The sequence below is a fragment of the Artibeus jamaicensis genome, unplaced genomic scaffold (genome assembly GCF_021234435.1).
Source record: "Artibeus jamaicensis isolate MK-2021 breed Jamaican fruit bat unplaced genomic scaffold, CSHL_Jam_final contig_851, whole genome shotgun sequence".
In the NCBI taxonomy this organism is placed as follows: domain Eukaryota; kingdom Metazoa; phylum Chordata; class Mammalia; order Chiroptera; family Phyllostomidae; genus Artibeus; species Artibeus jamaicensis.
The window spans coordinates 5,783,210-5,800,907 of record NW_026521986.1 but is presented as its reverse complement, the minus strand read 5'-3'; the positions used below and the strand labels follow the sequence as shown (position 1 = coordinate 5,800,907).

General features: G+C 37.1%; 1 protein-coding gene and 1 pseudogene across 6 annotated transcripts in view; both read right to left on the bottom strand.

Moving 5' to 3' along the window:
- The window catches only part of SYNE2 (spectrin repeat containing nuclear envelope protein 2), a 287,326-nt gene that overhangs the window by 123,523 nt on the left and 146,105 nt on the right, over positions 1-17,698 (bottom strand). For all 6 annotated transcript variants that reach the window (XM_053673375.1, XM_053673368.1, XM_053673369.1 and 3 more), the window contains exons 46-51: positions 16,252-16,407; positions 15,198-15,463; positions 12,173-14,285; positions 9,798-10,120; positions 7,656-7,800; positions 6,592-6,810 (exon numbers count right to left, since the gene is read on the bottom strand). In XM_053673375.1, coding sequence (XP_053529350.1) covers positions 6,592-6,810; positions 7,656-7,800; positions 9,798-10,120; positions 12,173-14,285; positions 15,198-15,463; positions 16,252-16,407 — 3,222 coding nt within the window. The remainder of the gene's footprint in view (positions 1-6,591; positions 6,811-7,655; positions 7,801-9,797; positions 10,121-12,172; positions 14,286-15,197; positions 15,464-16,251; positions 16,408-17,698) is intronic.
- LOC119059987 (dnaJ homolog subfamily B member 4-like) lies at positions 4,833-5,866 on the bottom strand (annotated as a pseudogene).

The following is a 17,698-nucleotide window of genomic DNA, read 5'->3' as shown; positions in this document are numbered from 1 at the left end:
GGGAAAGAATATACTTCCACTATCAGAATCCCACTTACTGATCACATAGATGTGTGATTAAAATGAAGTATCACGGTTATGAGCTGAAGCAAACACTGTTGAGTGATCTGGTAAGTAACTTTTCCTTCAGATGGCAGCTGCATTAGGCATCGTTTCTCCGGAGACACCCACAGGGTAGTCAGAATGAGCTCCACCCAACTGCATCCACTCAGTACAAGCCTGGGCAACCACTGGGTACTTTTTCTACAATTTCTCTTTCCTTTCACATCTGATCACTTATGCTCGAAACAAAGTAAGTCCACTATATCCTCATTACCCTGACACTTGCAACAAAGAGAAAGCAGCCCAAAGGACTGAACTGATAATCAGGCGTTTCCTGACAGCTATGTGTAGAACCCAGAAATTACCTAACCCATCACATATATGGAAGCTGGAGTTCTATCAGCCCTGAACTCAGAATAAAGAGAGAGAAAACCAGATCCCTCTCCTGTGTCTCCTCAAACCCTCTGGCTCACACCTCGGCTGCACCGGCTTTTCATCACATCTGCCCTCGTGTGGTGACTGTCCTCTACCTGCCCGCTGAGCCAGGCATCTTGCAGTCCTGACATTCCTGAGCATCACACTGGTCAACTACATTAACGGTATCGTGCTAACTCAAATGATGAAGGAGGACCTGGATGCTGGGGGGTAGGAATGAAAACCTATGAAAATTTAAAAACTCCAGCATCAGTTAAGTTCCCAGGGGCCCAGTGGCCTAGGGCATGCCAGAATCCCTACCAGGTAAAGATCAAGTTGTTCAGAGGCAAGACCCGGGATGAGTCTGTGGGATTCTGGAGGCGGTATATGCCAGGCTTAGAAATAGGGCTCAGGTCCTTTCATCAGAACGCTGCCAGTGCAGAGGGGGGTCTGGAGAAAAGGAGGTACCGCATGAGCTGTCAGCTGCCCTGCTGTTTAGACCATATAACCCAGCTGAGTCCCAGTCGCTAGAACACATGCATGCAGGTGCAGACCGGCTCCTCTTCAAGAGACCCAGTCATGCATTTGTGCTTTCCATCCCCTCGAACCTAAGTTCAGTTGTATTCGAAGTCCAGGCTCTCATGCAGACAGCTGTATTTCCACCAGGGACTGAGATAAAGTATCCACAGGGTCGTTTCGCTGCCCTGCTGCCGAAGAACCAGCACAGGAAGAGAGCAATGGCTCTACGGACAGAGTTAGTTGTACACCTTAGGGTTTCCCGTATGCTTCTGGGTTGAAAGAACTCTGTCTATAAACCAGGACTTAAGGGAGCATCTCTTAGTGCTGCTGTGACTGGTGATAACCGTAAGTGGGCAACTGTGGCAACCAGGACCAATAAAAGTGAAGCAATTCAAGGCTCTGACCTCCAGTGTCTGTGCTCCGTGTCACCCACTCCCAGTCCCTAGGACCACTTTCCAGAATAAACCACCTGCCTGCAAGCCTCTCCCTTAGGCTCTGCTGTCTGCTGTGCGTTGCTAAGTGATTAAGGAGGGGAACACAAGGGGGAAGAGTAATGTTTATTAGGACAATCATTTTACTCAAAACCCTGGCAATTCTCTAACTCGTGAATGAATAAACAAACTGCCGTACATGTGTACAGTAGAGTATTACCCAGGAATAAAAAGAGATGAACTACTGATACAAGCAGCAACACGGGTGAATCTCACATGCATCACCCTTAGTGAAAAGAGGCTAGGCTCAAAAGACCACAAACTATCCGAGTCCATTTATATGACATTCCAGAAATGTAAGAACAGATTAATGGTTCTCCGGGGCCAGAGGTGATGGAAGGAGATGCCCATGGGGAGAGACAAAGGAACTTTCTGGGCTGATGAAAATGTTCTAAATCTTGATTTCATTGGTGGCCAAATGACTGGTTGCACTTGTCAAAATTCAACAAACTTTACACCAAAACAGGTGAATACAGCCCCCAAATCAGGAAAATAGCTGCCACAAAGATTATGCACCAATCATATACGTACAAGAGGCTTGGCAGTCCCTGGATGATTTTCCTCGGACATATAATTTTTTTAAAAAATTGGTTATAAAAGTTTTGGGTTCATGGTCGATTATAGAGTAGAGTCTGGACAGGGAGAAGAAACATAAGCAGTTACAGTGAGGGAGACTGGAAAACCTGTAACAATAAAAACAGGAGCTAACACAGAAAGGCTTGTGGACTTTCCGCACAAGGGGATGAAGCCAGCTCTACACCTCCCCCTGTCTTTGAAGACACAGATTTATTCTAGCTCATTATGATCACTGATTCTGAATAAGCAGAAGTGAATAATTAAATGAAGCAAATTCTATTTAAGAAAACAGAAAGGTAAGATTTGCGGGGGGGGGGGAATTAATCAAAATTTAAATTGATTTTTAATTTGTAAATGTAAATTTGTAAATTTAAACATTTGTAAATGTTTAAGTTTGCTTTTAATGCAGAACCTTTATTTTGTCACATACGAATTCACTAACCATATTGACATGACCTTGTATGTACAGGCCTTTAGATGATACAGTTTTTATTGAATGGACAAAAGCTATTTTCAAATCTTACATCAGTCTGGTGTGTATAAATACCATTGAAGTTGGTAGGTCAGCAGTTAAACCCCAGAGTGCCAGTTGGAAGCCGCTTCTGGCACTCGTGAATCTGAACAAGTAAATCAACTTTCCTCATCTATAAAATGAGGACTATAAAAATATCTACCTCATAGAATTTTTGAGAGGATAAATGATAATACATGTAAAGAGCTTAGAGCTGTGCATGTCATATGTTCAATAAGTGACTATGAAGTGTTAGTAGTATTTGTTACTACATGAGGACAGATTTTGTTTTTGCTACTCTTTGAAAAACATTTTGTTGGGCAGATACTGTCAAATGCTTTATGCATAATTACAAAGATCTAAATGAAAGTGGTCTGAATGAAATATAATTGTAAATAGTTATATAGCAATAAAGAAACAATGTAATTAAGATAAAAAGAACTAAAGCTTAGGATTAGCCTTAGACCTGGGTTTGAACAAGACCTGTCACTGAAGAAATATTTACTAAGTGCCTACTAAGCACAAAGCCCTGGCCGATTTTAAAGTCGAAACTGTGTGCAAAAGAGATATGGCCCCAGCCCACAGAAGCTTATAACTCATTCACCGGCTGGGAGGTCTTGTGCCAAAGGGTTGCTGGTTCGATTCCCAGTAAGGGCACATGCCTGGGTTTCAGGCCAGGTCCCCAATGGGGGCCATGTGAGAGGCAACCACACATTGATGTTCCTTTCTCTCTTTCTCCCTTCCCACCCCTCTCTAAAAATAAATAAATAAAATCTTTTTAAAAAAGTTTATTAAAATGGGAATCACTCCTGAGGGCAACGCAAGGGAGCAGTGGCATCATGTGTGAAGTACGGTCTTAGCAAGGCACATAGCCTACTGCCGGGACTCAATACACGGTGCCATTCTGAACAGAAGAGAACTGGAGGCTAGCAGTCCCGCTGAAGGTAAACTGAACAATGCTTCTTAGAGTTTTAACTCTCGAGAGACTATTTACTAATCAAACTCCACCAGCACCACCAAAATGATATTCATTTTCAAGAATAACAAGTTTTAAGCAAGAAAATATGACAGTACTAAACATTTAAAAACCAAAACATGTGTCCTACCTCTAATGAAGTACTGATCAGTATATTTCTCTTTTAAGCAAATTCAGCAGGAATTTTGACATGAATAAGAGAGAAAATTTTTCATTTAATGTTCTGATTTGTACTTCATTTTATACCTGGCCCTTTGGAAAGATTAAAGAATTAAAGAGAACCCTAAGATAATTCTACACTATTTTATTTTTAAAAAGTTTTTAGATGTAAATATGTTTAAAATTAAAACACCTAAGAAATGCAACCTATGCATATGAAAAAGTACAATATTTATACGCATAACAAGTAGTAGCAACATCATAAGCAGCAGTTAGTGTTTATTTTCCCCACATTTTGCTTTAACACCATAGTGGTAGTTTATGCTTTTTTGGGAAATTGCCTAAGACACAGGTAGTATATTATGAGTAAGTTACAAAAGACTGTGTAATTGGAAAATTAATTCCAAGTAACATTTCCTCTAAAAATATATTAGTAAACCAACTAGTTTAAAGTAGTGGACAATAAAATGTGCCTATAATTTATTAAGTCCAAGATATATAGCCAACTTGCACAAAACTACATATGTCATTTTGTCGGGATTTCCACAAAAGATAAACTGCCATGAATTTCCTTTTTGTGGAGGAAAGGTCCACCTTAAGAACATCACAACTGTGTCATTAACAAATGCTGCAGCACGTTCTGACAACCAAAACGGCGCAACATGTGCCAGAGGATGCTCTGGCAGGGTGCCAGGCCTGGAGCAGCGCTTCAGATACTGACTGAAATCTAGTTGATCACATTTCCAAATGACCTGGGCTTCTATTTGCTAGAAATGCATGTCGCATGCACAGTTTGGGAATTTAAATTTCCATTATAAAGGAGAACCTACCAAAATGATAATGTAAAGATGTAAGAAATAAAGTACTTGGATAGTCTACTATTTTATTAGGAATATATCTACTCCACAAAATCAAATTCTACATGTAAGCAAAATACTAAAAATTTCTAACTCTGGAGAAGGGAAACAAAATAGAGTGAATGGTTTCTCCTCATCTCTAACTGTAAAAATCCCTTTTGCCTATTTATTGTACCTGTATCTATGTCATGCAATTTAATGGACCCTCAAAATAATTTACATGTCTTTATACAGAATTCACATCTGCATCAGTAAACTGCCAATCCTTTTATATTTTCAGTGCCTTATCAAAATATGGGAAAAAAAGTTTTCATTCTATGAGGCAGGAAGAGTTTCCTAAGTACTTCTTTGGATGATAAAGATGCAGAATCAGGGAAGGACACTTCAAATTCTATTAGAAGGTCACCATGGCCCTGGCTAGTGTGGCTCAGTGGATTGAGTGCCAGCCTGTAAACCAAAGGGTTGCCAGTTTGATTCCCAGTCAGGGCACATGCCTGGCTTGCAGGCCAGGTCTGCAGTAGGGGTTGTGCTAGGGGCGACCACACATTGATGTTTCTCTCCCTCTTTCTCCTTCCCTTCTCTTCTCTAAAAATAAATACATAAAATCTTTTTTTTAAAAAAGAAGGCACCATATTGGCCAGGATTTTTTGCAAATGGCAGCCTACATCCAACTGTTCTTCTCATTCCAGGTTTCACAATACCATTTCTTAACATAGGTCTTCATCTATTGTTGGCACATTAACAGCCACCCATTGACTCTTGTAAACTAATTTTAGCAGTATAAATTATATTTGATCCATCCCTTATAAATTTTGGGTTATCTTTATCTTTAATAGTAAAAAACAATGTCTGCTAGAATACTAGTTAGTGTCTCATCTCCTTCCCTTGGAAAAGTAATTTTGGTGCCTTCTTTCCACCCTTTTTTAATTTCAAAAGTGAGAATTTTGTCTTCAGATCTATAACTCTTTCCATCAGGGTTTAACCTTTTTCGAGTAATCTTCATCCGTTTACTACGACCAGTACATATTTCTTTAAGTGATACTCCAAGTTCATGACTAACTGCAGGGTCTTGTTTGAGAGGAGACAGCCCCACAGAATTCCTTTCCCTTGGATATCCATTCATGCTGAATCCAAATGAACTGAAAGGATCTCCATCTACCTCCATTTCTTCAGAATTTCTACCACTACCCATACGTCTTCCAAAGAAAATTTCAAAGAGGTTGGAACCTCAGAAAAATGCTACAAATGTGGCATGAGGATCTCCATGCAATGTGTCCTGGAAAGCACCTCCTCGTCCATCAGTACCTCTTGCTCCTCCTTTCAACCCTCCGCATGTTCTACGCAGCCTTCCAGACCCACAGGAGCCACGCCTGCACATTCATCAAACCTCCCCACAGCCTGAACACAAGACGTGCGCAAAGCCTCTATAGTATTTAAAATTTTTTTTTCTAAACATAGGTGATGTGTAAGTCCTGAAACACAGTTAAAGTAACATGTGTGATTAATGAATATATCACAGAAGTTTCTGTGAGGCAGTTTTCAGAAAAAAAAAATCAGATATTTTTAGACCTATACTTTGCAACTAGAGTTAATTTCCTTACTTAACTATTGTAGTCAATTTCCAAAGTAATTTTACTTTTGTAAGTAAAGGAAATTTACTTTTCCAAACCAAGTAGTTGGTTATTATGAATACTTCCTAATTCTAACCTTTAGTGCCAGGTAGAAATAGTTATTTTTAAAAGGATTCAATTTATCTGCACAAAAAAAAGATTTTAAAGTTTGCACGAACAGGTAGCCACTTATTTTAAGCATTATCTAACACCAAAAAATATTCCAGTACTATAAGAACTTTGTATCATTTCTTGGAGGTGATGTTTATAGGACCTGACCTCTATAAACACATATGTGTAACACATATGCGATGCAAACAAATGATGGAGGTTGAAGACTCGTTGTAAATAAAAACAACATAAAAGTAATAGAACAATTTAAATGACACTTGTTAAGAAAACTGTAGGGCTTGCCCATCAGAAAGGAAGCACTTACTCCTTCGCTGACAGCCTTCCAGTCCCGCGTCAGTTCTTCGCACCACATCTCCCACTCTGCAGCAGCGTCCAGCACACTCAGCCATTTCTCCCACAGAGCCACCGTGGTTCTCAGCAGACCTAGGCCATCGCTATCGGTGACTCTGCGGCTCAGGTGTCTGAGGACCCGCCGTAGTTTCATGAACTCTTCTCTAGTTGATGTAAGATCTGACACCAAGGCCTTAAGCAAGAAAAAGGATAGGAGGAATATAAAGTCTATGAATTTTTTTTGAAAGTTACAAACTTTTAAAAATCTCGAACAATAAATGATTTAAAGCACCCACGAATATTTCATGACCTATTTTTTAGCACCTTTGAAGGCCAATCTGAGACAAATGAGAATTATCTATTGTACTGCACGTGAATTTGAGACTGTAGGAACAAATAATGACCCATAAACCAATTTTTCCAAGCAAGAATGTGTTCTCAAAAGTAAATACCCTAGTTCATTTTGTTATTATATTGTAAATCGCATATTATACTAGGTAGTTAATGTGCACAATATTTGCTGTACCAATTGGCCAGGGCTTTATTTCAGTTTTTGTTTTTGTGTTTTGTTTTAGGGTGATGTGTTACACAAAGATGATTCAGAATACTCTCATCCAAATCCTAACAACATAATACCATCAACTCTAACAGATGAAAATAAGCAAAAACTAAAATTGCTTGGTAATAGAGTATAAGAAGTAGCCAGAATTTAACATTTAGGACAGTTGCATTAAATCCTATGTCACTGGTCCAGCAACATCTAACAAAATAATGTACAAGATAAAGCTTTAGAGACAGTGGTCAATCAGGACACCATGCTACAAGGCAGAAGGCTGTCCCATGAACCCGACCATTAATTCCCTAGAATCACTGCTTCATTGACCCCCCTTTTGGTTGAAAGAATTTTCTTGAGCATACAACTCAGGCTGAAGATTTCTGTGGGTCATAACAGCCACATTCCCTGCTGCTTTCACCAGCTTTCTGCCCCCGCCCCCCCTTTTTTGCACCCAGTCCGAGATTCGCAGGTACCATTATTACCTTGCTCCGCTCCGAGCGTTCCAATGCTTCTTTGTAAGACACTGGCAGTGGGGACATGCACTGCCCGAGCACCGCTCCCATGTGGCTGAGGTCCCTGCCAATCTTGTCTTTAAGTTCTCTGTAGCATTTGTAAGTCTCGAGACACCTAGTGAGTGAGAATAGAAGGGATATTAAACTTTATTTAGTGCAATAAATTCTCAAGTTCCCAGGATACATTTGAACGTTAAATTTAAAAAAAAAAAACTCAGAATGTAATTCTATTTTTGTTATTCGATGTATTTCAATAAATATTCATTGACTACTTTCTGCTCACAGGGACCTGCATAAGGCTTTCAATAAAAGCTTGAACAGGTAACTAGGACTATTCTCAAAACACCTAACTTTGAAAACTGCATTCTTCAGTGCTGCTAATGAGGTGTAAACATGTAGATAGCCATTTAGTCTTGACTTATTAATTTGACTTTTGCAATTTATCTTAATAAATTAATCTGAATACAATGTAAGAAATTTTAACCTAAAACTGGTAAAATAATTTGTATTGTAAAATCTTTTTACTTAATAGACTAGTACTCAAAAGATACAGCTGGGTGAATTACAACAATGCGTTTTGTAAAATACTACATAGACATTCTAATCACTTTTATGGAGCTCTTGTTACAATAAGAGCTCAAATTATAAAGTAAAATAGAAGGCAGCATATTTTTTATACACCATAATGTTGTGACACATTGAAAAACAATTATAAATAAAATTATGTATACAAAATAGGTACAGCCTAACTCCCCCACCGAAAACAACTAAAAATTCAGTATCAGGTATTTTTTAATTCTTAAAACACAGTAATAAATTGGCAAGGAGTGAAGAAATGTGTAGAGACCCCACACTCAGTGAATATGGAAATATGTGGAGATGTAAGCTAAGCTCTGGGGCTGTTTTCACTTTGAGGGAATTTGCTGCAGTTCAGTTTCACTGACCTTCTCCTAGAAAGCTAGGGACAGGGGACAAAGCCCGGCCTTCACACCACGAGGGGTGTGTAAGAGGAGACCCCTTTGTACAGAATATATCCCTTCAAAATAATGAGAAAAAGATGGGCAGCCTGATAAAAATTGGGTAAAGGCTTGAATGGGTATTTCTTCCAAGAGGAAATATAAATAACAAAAAAAATTTTTTTTAAAGCTCACGTTTATTAATAATAGGGATACAAACTAAAACCACAATAAAATATCACTTCTGACTCATCAGAGTGGCAAAAATTAAATCCCACATCAAATGTTGGCAAAGATATGGGACAATTGTAATACTAACATGCTCCTGGTTTGACTAAACAAAATGAAGAAAATAATTTGGAATTAAAAATTTAAGGTGTGTGACCCAGCAACCATAATTCTAGGTAGGTACCTAAGGGAAGCTGTTGCATTTAAAAATGTTCCTGGTAGAAGTATTTGTGAATGCAAAAACTAGACACAACCCAAATGTCTATCAATAGCTGAGTGACTGAATTTTACTATAGACAATAACACGAATACCCATATTTTGCTGTGTGTAATGTACATACATGTTTCTGTGCACATTACACATGAGATTATTATACTCATGGTATATAATCACTATACCCATGTACAATGCACATCCTTATTTTTCCCTCAAAAATTTGGGCAAAAAAGTGTACAATTACACACAGCAAAATACAGTAAACTTCAGGATCACAATGATGAATGTGAAATAAATGAAGTTATACAAGAATACGCATGGAAACAGAATACAAACACATAGTAAAAACATTTGAAAAGCAAGGAAATGATAAATATTTAGGATAAGGCTTAGTTCTGTTACTCTAAATGGAGAGGGAAGGAGCATAAAAGAGAATTCAAAAGTCATGGCATTTATCTTTGAACCTTTGGGTACAAGGCTGTTAGTTTTATCACTATTCTTTATACCATATGCAGACATAGAAATTCTGTTGTATGTACTCAATATTAAATGAGAAAAAATAAATACAATAAAATATTTGTTGTGGTTTTCTTTACAGAGTGTTTTTTGAACTTTTCCATATTTTCCAAATTATTTCTGTGTACATGTTAATTGTAAAGGAATTTGTATTACATTCTTAAAGCATTATTACCTTCAGAAAGAAGTACCTACCTTTCTGTTTTTGCTTCCTTTACTTTGACTTCCTCGCTCAGGGCTGAGTTCTTAGACACCAATTCCTGTAAAGTACACTGAAGTTGTAGTTTGGCTTCAGGGCTGAATATGGTCCCCAGTTTCTCGGTGAGATCCTGGATGTCTGCTATGGTGGATTCCAGTTCCTCTTGTTTCCAGCGAGGCATCTCCAGTGATTCTTCTGGGTTTTCAAGGTCTACTCTATGGGATGCCACGATGGCTTCAAGGTCGTTGATGATCCCCCCTGCCCTGGCGACTGCCTCATTGTAGTGTGTTATATTTTCGTAAGCATCATTCAAGACATTCTGGGGAAAAGAAGATTAAATACTGTGACAAAAACTGTCAGATTTCTAGGGTTTTTGTCATTCCTGAATTTGTGCGGTATATTCTTAATATACCTCTAGGTCTTAGAAGAGTTAGCATCTCATACTTTCATTTTGCCTAGTATTTAAAAATGTTTACACAAAGAAAAAATTGTTCCCAGATTTGCTAAGAAAATCTAATCTAAATTCAAAGTAAATCTTGTGAATCATGTCTAATGATATTCTGTTCCTACTCTAAAACTCTTGTATTGGACATGAATTAATAAACAAAAGAATATATTTAATGTATAGAACCTTAATCAACACTTGGGGGAAAAAAGATGAAAAGAAAATTAAAAACCTCAGGCCTCTAGTGTTTTTAAATTATTGGCTATGCTACTCGCTTTAGTTTTCAGCACACCACCTATTATCTTGTTACTGAAATAACAAATAGTTGAAATAATGACCTTGAAAGGTTCCTTCCAGTCCAGCTCTAATCATCTGATTTGGGGGATTTATGTACATTGTTCCTAGAAACTGCATTAAAATCGAGTGGAGAAGGATACAGAGAACAGACTTTCGGTTGTCACAGGCAGGTGTGGGGGGGCTGAACTGAGTGAAACAGGTCAAAAGCTACAAGCTTCCACTTATAAAATAAATATGCCTTGGGATGCAATGTATAACATGGCAACTATATTTAATACTGTATTGAATATCTGAAAGTTGCTAAGAAAGCAGATCTTAAAAATTCAGTACTATGTTTTTTCAGATGAAGAGGATTTGGGGAGAAAGAGAAAAGAAGGTTTTGGAAGATGCAATCAGTACTTTGCAGAAGCAGTTGGAAGCATCAGAGCCATTAAACACAGAGGTGGAAAAGGAGATCAAGAAGTGTGCATTAAGGAACAAGGTGAAAGAGACTGTCTTATGGGTGAAGAATCTGTTGGAAGAACTCGTCCCTACGATTTCCCTTATACCAGATGGCATTACAAGTTCTCACCACAAGAAAAAATATTCTATAATTTTGTGTGGTGACAGATGTTAACTAGACTTATTGTGGTCATTTCATAATATATACAAATACAGAAACTTTATGTTGTACACAAAATATATTAAAATATGTCAATTATACATCAATAAAAAAATGAAATAGAATAGTACTCAATTTGTTCAACATGTGTTAAGTACCAATAGAAAGAGCACAGAAGCAGCCAGAGACCATCCCTAAAATAATGGAGCAGGGCTGAGTTCCCGTCAGGTTTGATTTACAAAATCAGGTGCAATGGCCTCAAATCAATGACTCTTGTTCTACAATCAGACAGACCTCAAGTTGCATACCGATTCTGTAGTTGCAAAGCTTGAGAAAATTATTGATATTTCTGAATTTTGATTTCCTGATTTTAAACTATTTTTTTTCTTAATATTTATTTTATTTATTTATTTTTCGATGAAGGGGAAGGGAAGGAGAAAGAGTGGGAGAGAAATATCAATGTATGGTTGCCTCTGGGACTGGCCTGCAACCCAGGCATGTGCCCTGACTGGGAATCGAACCGCGATATTCTGGTTCGCAGGCCCGCGCTCAATCCACTGAGCTATGCCAGCCAGGGCTGATTTCCTGACTGTAAAATGGGGCTAATAATAGCTCCCACATCACAGAGTTGCTGTGATAGTTCAAGGTAAAATGTTTAGTTCATTGTAATTTTTAAGTAAATATCATTATTTTGTGGGGTTTTTTCTCTACATCATATTTCTCCCGCTATGTCCTGTTAGTTCTAGAAAACAAACAAAAAACTTTGATCTGAGCAAGAGGTTATTAGGGATATAGAAATAAAAGTGTCAAACTTGTTTTTTCCAAATCATAAGGAATTCTATTTAGATGTGGAATGAGTCAGGATTATAAATTGGCTCTTAGCGGTTTGTCTAAATGGCTGTTCTCTTGTGGAGAATTTTCCTGTAAAATTTGTAACTTTTTGAGAAGTGTAGTTATTAACTAAGGCAAAACATAAAATCATGAAATAAAAATAGACACATTAACCACTTTATTAAAAGAAAACTTACTGTTCGCAAATCAATGTTTGCAAGAAGCTGAATAGTAAGATCTTCAAAGTCACGTAGTTTTGTGTCCACATCACTGGCTTCAGAAGAGTTTTCCTCTTTTTGCTGCTCAGTAACAGTTACAGCTTTAATGCTATACATTTCTGCCTGAACTTGTTCTTGAAACACTTCACAATTATCCATTTCCTGTTGAATACATTCAATTTTCAAATTTATAAGTAAAGGCTGCTGCAACTGAGATTTTATCTGGTTCAAAACATGTAAGGAATTTTCTAGTTTGTCCTGAAAACTCTTTTCATCCATTTCTTTCTGTTGGGATTCTAGTATCATATTTTGGAGAATTTTCTGTAATTTATCATTTTCTTCTGCATACGGCTTTATTTGCTGTATTTCTCTCTCTTTGAAGGAGTTATCAAAGGCCTTACTTTCACTTAATTTCTTTATTATCTCATGGTATAAGCACATGGCTTTCTCAATTCTCTGATTCAAAATTTGAGCATTGAGCAGATGGCTTTCTGGTGAAGTATCTGTGCTTTTCAGGACTGCTTCAGCCTCTGTCTTAATTTTCAATTCCATTGCCCTCAATTTACTTAGTGATGCTTGATGTTTGCCATATTCGGCCATAAATGTGTCCAACTGCTTAATTTTTTCTTCAAGTTCCTTTTCTTTTTCAAACACTTGGGACTGTAACATATCAAGTTGGGGACAATCCCAGTGGAGTCCTATACAGTCCAGCACTTCTCTGAGTTTCATCACTTGTTGGATGCTAGACTGAACACCGGTGAGTTGGTCTTGAAGATGACAGAACTCCTCTTTAACATCCTGATTTATTTCTTGACTTAATAGCAGTTCACTGTGTTGTATGTTATCAAGCTCCTTCTGAAGCACAGATGTTTGTTCATGGAATTCTCTGGAAAAATTTATCTTGTGTTCTACTTCATTACATTTATTCTGAATGAATCTTTGTGTTCTGTTGGCTCTGGTCTTAAGATTTTTCAATTGATCATTAAGAAACAATCTTTCAAACACACTTAGATCCTTAGAGATATTTGTTAGCTCCTGAAGATGTGTTGAAATTACACTCTCAATTTCTTGCAGTTCCTTCTGAGAAGTCATCAACTTGACACGCTGATGTTCTAGTTCAGCTTTTGTGGAGACTGTGTCCACTTGGGGAATTATCAGTGTTTCATTTCCTTGAAGTGAAAGCTGAACCTTCCCTATTACTGCAGCAAATCGACTTCTTTCTTCCAATTTACATTCTAACAGCTGTGATCTTTGCGTTGATTTTAAAACGAGCATTTGGCACTGATCTTGTAAGTCCTGGAGGAGGTTATTTAATTCATCAGTCTCATGTGCTGTCAGGTTAGGAATACTCTCTTGGACCTCTTCAGACAATGACTCCACAGCCCGCTGTTTATCCAGAATGCCATCATGCGTCACTTTGCATTTTCTGATCTGTGAAAGAATGTCGTCTGGTAGAAGGGAAATCGTAGGAGCGAGTTCACCCAACAGATTCTTCACCCATAAGACAGTCTCTTTCACCTTGTTCCTTAATGCACACTTCTTGATCTCCTTTTCCACCTCTGTGTTTAATGGCTCTGATGCTTCCAACTGCTTCTGCAAAGTACTGATTGCATCTTCCAAAACCTTCTTTTCTCTTTCTCCCCAAATCCTCTTCATCTGAGGTTCAGCTCGCCCCTTTAAAATGGAAAATCTATGCTTGAGAGCCTGCAGTTCGGTGGCCGAGGCGACCAGGCTTTGGCTCCCTTCCTGTTCTTCTGGAGAGCTCAGCTTTAGCTGGAGCTGCTGCTGCTGCTGCTGCTGCTGCTGCTGCAGAGAAAGGGCCAGGTCGTGGATCTCACTCAGCAGAAACGTAAATTCCTCGTGTTCCACCAGGTGCTGAGAATATTTCTTTTGCCCCAGTTGTTCCACTTGTTTCCAGGCACGTTCAAGTTGCTTGACCTGGCTTTCCAACAACTTCTTATCCATGTCAGTCAGATAGTTCGATAAACTTTCCCATTCAATTTTCACTGTGCTTAAAGAATCTTTCTCTTTATCTACTGATGCCAGCAATTTTTTAATTTTGGCCAGATAGGCTGCACTGTCCAATGGTCCCCTAGGGAAAAAAAAAAAAGGAGCTTGTTAATATTTATTGTATAGCAACCCAAGGCTAGATGTTATCGAAAGAAATTCATTCTTCTTTGAATTCACAGAAGAAAAGATTAGGCTGTCTATAAGAGCACTCTGTCCTTAAAATAAAATTCAGAATCTTGTTTACCATTGCTGTCAATTAGTTTGTGACGATGTAGAGGGCTCACTTATAAAGTGAGTACCATAAAATTCAGAACCCCAGAAAAAGAATGAAGAGGGAAGGGGAAAATGTATGTAAAAGTATTCTGTAACCTGTAAAGTACCATCATTTTCAAAGCCAAAAGGAAGGCCTCTATTTATTTTCTGTAAGATTTGTATTTATTTTTAATACAAATTAAAGGGAAGGGAAGGAAGGAGAAAGGGGAGAGATGTGAGCAAAAAACACGGATTAGCTGCCTCTCATATGAAACCGCAATCCTGGTGCACTTCCTGCACCAAATGAGAGCCACACTGGTCAGGGCAGGAGTGCATCTGTTTTAAAAGAAACCAGTATGGTGCATATACATTAACTATCTTCCTAACAATTTAAACCAATTATGCTGATACTAAACAACTGTATATGTAAATGTTTTCACCCTATAGTTTAGAATAAATCTTGACAAAAAGAACACTAAATTCCACAGAACTTTAACATATTTTGCAGGTATTTATAGCATGAATGAAATGTTTAACAAATTAGTTTGCAAAATTAATATAATTATAAAATATAAATAAATTTTTTGCACAAAACCAATAGAGCTTTCTTCAATGGCTTCCATATGGAATTAATTTCCATACTGTAGAAATATCCTTTATAGTAAAACTCATAAATCCCTGGGACTGTTTGAGGGCCTGTGCTTGAATACAATGAATGCAAGCCCTAAATTCCTGCACTTACACTTTTAGACTTTCCGCTTCTGTCAACAAGGCTTTCAGTGAGCACTCAATGGCAGCGAGCTGTTCCTGAAAATCTTCAAGGAGACGATATTGGCTTTCTTTATCGTTCTTTAAAGTAATAAGTGCCTGCAGCAGACTGTCCAAGTGCTGCACTGAATTCCCTGCATTGTAGATAGCCAAAGCACTTGTTTCTGCTTTGCTGAGATATTCAGCTTGTTCCAGTGGTTCAATGGCTGCTTTCTTTGCTTCCAATTGGGTATACAGTTCCTGAAAACAAGTTGAGGGAATCAGTAAGTATACACGCACTCATTCTCTCATTAACTCACTCATTCATTTTGTTTCCCATCCTCTTTCCTTCCAATAATGTACTCTATCCCGAGATGTAAAGATTTCATTTACACATAGAGGACTGTTAAGTCCTGACATTTAAAAGATTTTTTCACTTGAATTATATTAAAATGTAAACTGAAATTCATCACTGGTCTAGCGTTTAACAGCAATCAGATCACCTTATTGTGTTAAAAGGTTCTGCTGTGTTGAAGATCTGCTTTATTTTTATTACTTATACACATTATATCCTATTATATAAACTCAGTTAAAATTGTAGGGGCCATAATTGCACTATTAGATTATTTTACATAGTTATAAATACATAAACACAGCTGTGTAAACAGAGCTGTAAAAACAAGAAACAGTACCCAAAATGTTGATAATTAGAAAAATAAAAGGAAGGTGTCAGAATCAGAAGACAGATATGACTAAGAAAAAAGGAATGACATGCAAGAATGTCTAAATTTTGATACTAAGTAAGTTTTTAGGAACTTTATGAAACAGAAAGAACACTCATGTTCATTGAACTCTCCCACTTTTTAAATGGACAGATTTATACAACTTGCTGATTAGTACATAATTATATAGTTACCAAATTGATCATCTGGCAAAGGTTAAATAAGACTTTTCACTCGGTGCAAGCAAGATTTTGGTAATTAAAATATATTGTATTGCACTGGATAAGTAACGCAATCATGTTGTCAGTGTTTTTCTCATTTCCTTACCTCTATCTCTTTTAATTGTTCATTTCTTAACATAACATCTAATTCTAAAGGTTGATTTTGCAGCTCATTAACTTTCTGCTCATCTTCAGTGTTTTTCATGCTTCCTTGAACATCGAGAGAAAGTTGTTTTGACAAAAGCATTTCCACAGCTGAATTCTGAAAACATAAAAGGATTAATTGCTGAATGGCCCAACTTCCAAATAAGTAATTTTTATTTTTCTTGATGAAAGCAATGCACATTCTTCTGTTTACTCAGATTAAAGATTTTTTAAAAGATGTATATTTGAGCACCACTAAAGATAATTTTTCTATGTAATATTTAATGCTGGTATTGGTATCCCCCCAAAGTTAAACTTTTTTGACAAAGGAGTCTAGACTCCAGCAATGTTCAATCATGTAAGAGGTATAATCTGTATAGTCAAAGAAGGAAAACAGGTATGGAAAAAGGAAAATGGACCAAAATTTAGACTTATATTCAAAATGATGCAGAAAGCAGGGCAAATAACAGGCATTCAATGTTGCCTATTGGTAGTTTAAAATAATATGAATAAATAGAGGAAATACCAAGATTTCATGATAGGAAGAACAAATTAATAATGCCTTATATCAATTAGCTGTAAGAATTTAAACATGAGTAAAGCAGAACAGTTTATATATGAAGTTATTTGACCTTTTCTGAGAGCTATTAACAACTTGAAATTCTCAGTAAGACAGAGGCAGCACCTGCATTCATTTATTTATTCTTTCAAGAGGTATTTGTTGAGGTACCCCATGACAGTAGTTTTGAAAGATTTCCATAATTTTGCTGAGTTATTAGTTTTTATTTTCAGTTTACTTTATAAGTGAATTATCATTTAATTCTGCCACAATACTTTCATGTCAGCAAAATCTTTGAGGAATCAAGTCTATAATTAAACTGTGTCTACATCCCCAAACACTTAATTCGTTGGTTTAAAAACACTGCCTAGACTTCCTATCAGACTTGAGTTGCACCATCTCAGCACAGCCTCTGGGTCACTTAAAATCTCTTTCCTACTTTCCATCTCTTTAAGCTTCTTATTGGATTTTGGATCATTTCCTCTGTCACATATTCTAGCTTCAAGCTGTGTCAAGTTTACTGCTTAACCTGGCTACAGTAATGTGGATTTTAATGAATAAAAAGTGAATTTTATTCATTAAAGTTGAATTTTTCAATCAAAATTGAAAATGTGAATTTTAAGAATAAAAAGAATTTTTATTCTTTTATTTCTGAAAATTTCATGTGGCTCTTTTTCAAATCTTCCCTTTATTCTTGAAGTATTTCATTATTTCCTTATGATTCGAAACCCTTCTTTTGTGTCAGTAACCTTTTAAAATATATTATTGTACAATGTCTTCCAGGCTGCTGTATTATTTCACTTTCTTAATGTATTAATTCTTCTTATTTGTAATGATAAGGATTCTTCTC